The sequence below is a fragment of the Macadamia integrifolia genome, chromosome 2 (assembly GCF_013358625.1).
Source record: "Macadamia integrifolia cultivar HAES 741 chromosome 2, SCU_Mint_v3, whole genome shotgun sequence".
NCBI lineage: Eukaryota > Viridiplantae > Streptophyta > Magnoliopsida > Proteales > Proteaceae > Macadamia > Macadamia integrifolia.
Window position 1 is genome coordinate 42,381,645 of NC_056558.1, and position 6,793 is coordinate 42,388,437.

The 6,793-nt window shown below is 38.3% G+C and overlaps 1 protein-coding gene across 1 annotated transcript; it reads left to right on the plus strand.

Moving 5' to 3' along the window:
* The first annotated feature begins 2,393 nt into the window (after positions 1 to 2,393).
* LOC122072237 (transmembrane protein 87A) lies at positions 2,394 to 6,787 on the plus strand. The gene is made up of 5 exons (XM_042636816.1): positions 2,394 to 2,796; positions 3,905 to 4,823; positions 5,320 to 5,415; positions 5,839 to 5,975; positions 6,411 to 6,787. The coding sequence occupies exons 1-5, from the start codon at positions 2,582 to 2,584 to the stop codon at positions 6,577 to 6,579; spliced, it is 1,536 nt and encodes a 511-aa protein (XP_042492750.1). The 5' UTR covers positions 2,394 to 2,581; the 3' UTR covers positions 6,580 to 6,787.
* Positions 6,788 to 6,793: the final 6 nt, after the last annotated feature.

Sequence of the window (6,793 nt, forward strand, 5' to 3'; positions counted from 1 at the left end):
ATTCGTTTTTACGTATAAAACCTCATATGAAAAAAATACACCCTTACTAAGCAGTGCCGAATTAAACACATGTTTTTCTTGTAAAAAACTCCTTATATGCTTTTTTGCCCCAATAAATTTTCTTTTTTCAATCAATCATAAAATCCTAAGTAAATATATGTTTCATGGTAAATATATATTAATATTTTTACTTATAAATTGATTGTATTAAATATATATTAAACACGTACAATATTATTGTCGTATCCATTTTATTGCATCAGATTTTTGAAAGTGTTATTGCTATTTGACCCGTTCACTTTTTGTAGGTATCTGTTCCTGTATCATTGCCATTCCCAAATTAGAGTAGTTGATTGATTGTAGGTCCATGAATCTCTTGGAAGACATCTTCGTCTTCCCTTGATGATTGCCAAACAATGTCTGTTAGGAATCTAGCCACTCTATTATTTAACGGGATTGAATCTTAATCTTAGAATTGTTTAATAAATAGAACGATTCTAGGATTAACCCCCTTTAGACCAGAACCAATTAAAAAGTGTCCAAATTGAACACTCTTTTAATCATCTCAAACATTTTAATCCCTAAGCTCCTACTTTTTGTCTGGCTGCAAAATTGAAAGTCACTCACCTCCACCCTGTCTCTTCCTATACCCAAGCCAAGTAAGTACTTTTTTGTTGCTTTTTTCCACAACTCTATTGAACACCTCTGCTTTCATTGTGACGATATATGGTGAAAGTGGATCTCCCCCTCTAATTCCTCTTCTAACCCCAAAGCACATGTTGAGGTCTCATTCATCAAAGCTGAGAAATACCCTATTGATACCATGATTTGAGAGTTTGGTATTGGAATGATCTGAATCGGTCAAAATCAGACAGAAATACCCCTGCTTTCACTTAAAATCCATTTAAAAAAAAAACAGTGTGGAGGAGAAAATAGAGGAAATAGGGTTCAAATGCGTTTAAATAGTAGGGACTTAAAAAGTTTAGCTAAGGTGGTACTACTGAAAAAGCAGTATCAGTCTACCATAAGATGTAACAGTCCTAATATCCTGATGAACACTGACTTTAGTAATTAAGTAATGTTTATTTTCTTCTGAAAAAAAAAAAAAAAAAAAAAAAGCATCGGAGGTGAGATTACAAGACAACATGCAAAGGGACAGTGCCATAAAGAAGATTACAACTCACTAAATGGTGTTCACTTTCATCCATTTAAGGAATTCAAATCCAATCAAAATTAATGAATAGGGTTCAAATGCGTTTAAATAGTAGGGATTTAAAAACTTTAGCTAAGGAGGTACTATTAAAGAAGCAGCATCTGTCTACTATAAGATGTAATAGTCCTAATATCCTGATGAACACTGACTAGTAATTAAGTAATGTTTATTTTCTTCCGATATTAAAAAAAAAAAAAAAAAAGCATCGGAAAAAAAAAAGCATCGTAGGTGAGATTACAAGACAACATGCAAAGAACTATCAAGGGACACTACCATAAAGAAGATTACAACTCACTAAATGGTGTTCACTTTCATACATTTAAGGAATTCAAATCCAATCAAAATTAATGAATTCCAGAAACCAGATTGAAAGAGATAGATTGTAGTTTGAAAATGTACACTAGTTTAAAATTGTGTACTCCCGTCAGATATTGAATTATAAACGAAAGTCTATGTAGCTGGACCAAAACAAACCATAAAACCCTAAAAACTGAGAATAGACGACAAACCGTTTAAACAAATCCTAAAAATTTTCCCAGTCTACGCTTCAAAGTTTTATCATCACCCGTCGTCGTGCGACCGTAAAATTGAAGCAATTGGAGAAGCTGCGGCCTCTGAAGCTGACGAAAGTCGCTTTTGGTGCGAGGACGGTCTACTGGCATCATGCCCTCAAAGTTCTTCAGCCAAGCAATATTTGAATCCTCGTTCGCGGCGGAGTTCCTAATCCGCTTCCTTGTATTGAGGTCCAAATTATTCATCGCTATACTGAACCTATCCAGCATACCGAACACATCTTCCATCTTAGTGGACAATTGAAGCTGTGACTTCTTGAGTTCTTCAATCTCCAACTTAACAGTTTGAATAGCGAGGGGAACTTCAAGTTGTAACGCGTCAAGCTGACTCGCCACGATGTGGAAACTTGTCCGCAACCGGGCGGCCGCTGCGGCATCTCCGGCATCGGCAGTTGGAGCGCCATCGGCAGATAGTTCGCCATTATTGGCCATAAGTAGAGGATTTCAAATTAAATAGTAGGGTTTGGAAGAGAGAGAACCAAAAACTAACTTCGTTCCCAGTCGTTGGATCGGCTAATGCCACGTGTCATAAATGGAATCCGCCAGATCATGGAATCCGCCAGATCTGTCTCTTAAACTTAACCATAGATTTTATTTTAAGTGTTGTTTTAGTAGTAATCTAATACTCTGCTAATTTTGATTACTTAAAACTTGCGGTGTGTGAAGTGAAGACCTCGAGACTAGACAACGTTGCAGATCCAGCTCTCGTATTGACTTCACAATCTGTTTCTGTCGATTGTAGTATCTCTCACTTTCTGGTGCTCTTAATTGTCGCTTGAGCTTCACCTCAGCGACAATGGCATCAATTGATTTATTAAGAGTTTTCGGTTTTATTCTTCTTCTTCTCCTTCGTTTTCTCTGCATTGAAGCTTCTGTTCACAAGTACTCTGGAGAGAGTTTCATCAGCAAGGGTAATGCCTTCGTAGTCTACGGAGGCAGCGAGGGTCTTTATTCCTCTATTTCTAATCAGACCGAGAGTGTGAACTCCGCAAATGAAGATTCTTTTATACGGTAAGTTGGATCTGTGTTTTCTTGTTGGTTTATATGAGATTTAAGCTATAATGATTGGATCTCTAGGTTTTCATGTGGATGTATACTTTGCCTACTTCTCTACGAGGACAATTAGGGGTTTATTTGCTGAATTTCGTTTTGTTTCTTCTCCGTCTCTGGCTTTTTGGTCCTTAATTTCGCTGCAATTTTTAATGAAATAATGGATCTAAAGTCTCTGAAGCAGTTGAGAGGATGATTCCTCTTTTTCCTGAGATATTTCTTCTATTTAAGACATTTCCTTGATTGGCTACCCTTCGCCTTACCTCCAGTAATTGGAAGAATGAAGTATATTGGAGCTCTTAGATTTGTATTTTGTTCCTCTTTGATAGGATCTTACCGACATAAATTGTCCTGGTATTGTATTTTGAGTTAATTCAAAGAAAAGGAGGGGGGGGGGGGGGGAGCAGTAGCAATGCTTAGTAGAAAATATAGAACATGAAGTAAGACGGTGCAAATTAGCAGACATACTTTGTATTTGAGTGTATCATCCAGTTTTCATCGGTTTCGTTTCTCTATTAATGTGAATGGAGTTACCAATTTGAAGAAATTTAGTCTCTGTACCTTCCACCCAAAACAATCCCCTGTAAATCAAATTACTTTTCAGAGTGCAAATTGGATAAGCATTGAATGGGAACTTCATATGATTAGCACCAACTGATAGCTTATGGTCATTTAAATAGATCTCACTTTTCCCACCTGGTGAGAGTTAATTTAGGCCTTCTGAACACTGAATGAAGTTCGAAATGTCTGGCATGACTTCCTGAATTAATACACAATGAGTTTTGAGAGTTGTAGTTGTATTGGTTTCCACCCATTGCAAGGTAATACTGACCCTGTCAAAGCTCAGCTAAAGTAACAATTCCCTTTGTTCAATTACAAATTTAAAAATTTTCCTGCTCATTACAACACACATGTACGGACAAAAACGAGTAGCTTAATAATTACTTGTTACTTCATCCTTTCCCCCATTTTTAGCAAATACAAAGCAATCAATGTGGTCTCAGTTTTTCTATTGGCTACTGTTATTCTGACACTTTCCCTCACACCATATTCATTTGAATGAAACCAGTTTTGAGAAGATCACATTTCGGAGGCCAAAGGAAGCTGCTCAATCCAGCTCTGGAATGGTTAATGCCATTGTTTTTGAGGTGGAAGATAGGGAGACAATTGGGGGTTCAGCATATGGGGGTCAAAGAGCTATCTGCTGCACCTCAGATCTTGAAAAAATAGGTGCCTGTAAACAAGGACAAGTCATACATCGCCCATCAACCAGGAACCCGAACTGGCCCCAAGTTTTTGGTGTCTCTTTCAGTGGAGATGATCTTGTTGCAACACTGCAACCAAAATCCATACAGATTACAGAGACTGGGATGTATAACCTGTATTTCATTCATTGTGATCCAAACCTTAAGGGGTTGGTTGTAGAAGGGAAGACCATATGGAAAAACCCTACTGGGTATCTACCAGGAAGGATGGCCCCACTTATGAATTTCTATGGGTTTATGTCCCTTGCTTTTGTGATACTCGGAGTCTTCTGGTTCTCTCAGTATGCAAGATTTTGGAGAGAGGTTCTTCATCTACAGAACTGCATAACCCTAGTGATTTCTTTGGGCATGTTTGAAATGGCATTATGGTACTTTGAATATGCTGAATTTAATAAGACTGGAGTCAGATCAACGGGGATAACTGTTTGGGCAGTCACGTTTGGTACTGTTAAACGTACAGTTGCACGTCTCATTATCCTGATGGTTTCTATGGGCTATGGTGTTGTGAGGCCCACTCTAGGTGGTCTTACTAAGAAGGTGATTCTGCTTGGGGGGACTTTTTTTCTGGCCTCAGAAGTTCTTGAATTGGTAGAGAATGTTGGTGCCATTAACGATCTTTCTGGAAAGGCGAGACTTTTTCTGGTTCTTCCAGTGGCAGTCTTGGATGCCTTTTTCATTCTTTGGATATTTACTTCTCTCTCTACAACGATAAACAAGCTTCAGGTACATATTCCACTTTGGCATTTGACTTATTTCCTTAAAAAAAATACTCTTCTTAAACACTTTCTAATATATATATATATATATATATACACACACACACACTAGCAAAATAGAGATGGTTCTTGATGATGTGGCAGATTTCATTTCTGCCTTTACATTTATCATCAATGAGGTGCATGCATAAAATAAATGGATTTCCTTCTTTGGCCCATCTAATCAGCAATCTGTGAAGTCCGTTTACTTAATTGAGCTTGATTAGCTCTTTCTGGACCAGGAGAATTATCCATGGTGGAAATTGTTATGGATCCTTTACATCTGTGCTGTTAAAATGGTAGATGTTTGAGTGATTAAAAATTCATAGTAGTGCCTCTTTCTGTCATGTACTTTAAACTAATTCTAGAACTTTAGAGCTAAGTACATTGAAGTAGCTTTAGCTCATATATTTCTTTCTCTCTTGCTCTTTTTTTATTTTTCTTTTGCATGTGTATGGTAACAGGCAAGACGGATGATGGCTAAGTTAGAGATTTACCGGAAATTCACAAATGCACTGGCAGTAACCGTTATTGTTTCTGTTGGTTGGATCTGCTATGAGGTAATATATATTTTCTTGCATCATGCTGCTAAAGTTTGTAAGTACTGAGGGAATGGCTTCTCTCTCTGTCTGTTCCACCCCTTTTTCACTGATAAGACCAACATGAAATGAAATGAAATGATAAGAGAAGACAAAGGATCAATTATCTCTGCTTTGTTTCGGGTCACTTTTTCCATGCACTACATCACTCCTTCCTGTTACAGTCATTGGTTTTCTTTGGGCATTACAAACCCTTTTAGTCAACTTACCCTCACTGTAGTGCCTGAAGGTGTTATCCCTAAGTTCCCATGGATGGATTCAATCTTTGTTCTATCCACAACTGTTGCCCCCCTTATGAAAATCCTCTAAGTAGTACTTTCTTCAGACCCTTTTCTGTGAATTGTTAGTCAACAATTGTGCCTGACATTTTATGTTTCTTTGCAGCTTCACTTCAAATCAAAAGACGTCTACAATGAGAGGTGGCCAAGTGCATGGATCATCCCTGCCTTCTGGCAAGTCCTGTCTTTCTCTCTTCTATGCGTCATCTGCGCTCTTTGGGCACCCTCTCAGAACTCTACGAGGTAATGTCTCCCACATTGCAGATCGAGGCTCTTCATTTCCTTTTTCCTCTCCCCCCACCCCAAGCTCTCCTTGTTATATTCCTAACTAGGACTACATTTGGGTGTGCTACTAGTGCCACACATGCCAGGGTATGAGAGATCTCCTAGTTGAAGTCAATGTGATTTTTGATGACCTGGACCATCGAATCTATATTATTTCCATCAAAATAAAGCAATTTGATAATCAAAATATGTCCTTGTATTGTTTCCATTCAAAAGATTTGACCTTTGGCATGAAGGATAAGAAATTCTGATCAATTAGTATCCAACTCGGACAAACTCCTAGCAGACTAGTAGTGGGGGTTTTACACAAAAACCATATTTTGGAGATTTGAGTGCTACCATCTTTTGCTAATCTGCACTCCTTTTTCCTCTCTATACATTCCAATGTGGCAGGTATGCTTACTCTGAAGCTGCAAGTGAAGAGTTTGACAAGGAGGATACCCTAAAGCTCATCAAACCATCGCCTATGGCCTCAACAGATGTCCGGAACTCATCGGAATCCAGAGCAGTACATAGCAGGGATGAGGCACTGAATGGAGATCCAGAAGAAAAGACAGAGTAGGGGCACCACTTAATGGAATTGTTAAATGGGAGTAATCCAATATTTGCTAGCAACTGGGATCTTAGGATCCTTTTAACAAATTTTCAGTTGCTCCCCTGGGCTAGGTTCATCAAGTAATCGTGTACGTTACCAGAAAAGATCATAGCAGAGAGTTCTATTTGAGGATGTAAAATTTACTTTTCCATTTTTTTTTTGGGGGGGGGGGGGGGGGGGG

Excerpts from the sequence above, each read along its gene's own strand:
- LOC122072237 (XM_042636816.1), top strand. The coding sequence starts at position 2,582 with ATGGCATCAATTGATTTATTAAGAGTTTTCGGTTTTATTCTTCTTCTT. Across the intron at positions 2,797-3,904 it reads AATGAAGATTCTTTTATACG|TTTTGAGAAGATCACATTTC; the intron begins GTAAGTTGGATC and ends GAATGAAACCAG. Across the intron at positions 5,416-5,838 it reads TTGGTTGGATCTGCTATGAG|CTTCACTTCAAATCAAAAGA; the intron begins GTAATATATATT and ends GTTTCTTTGCAG.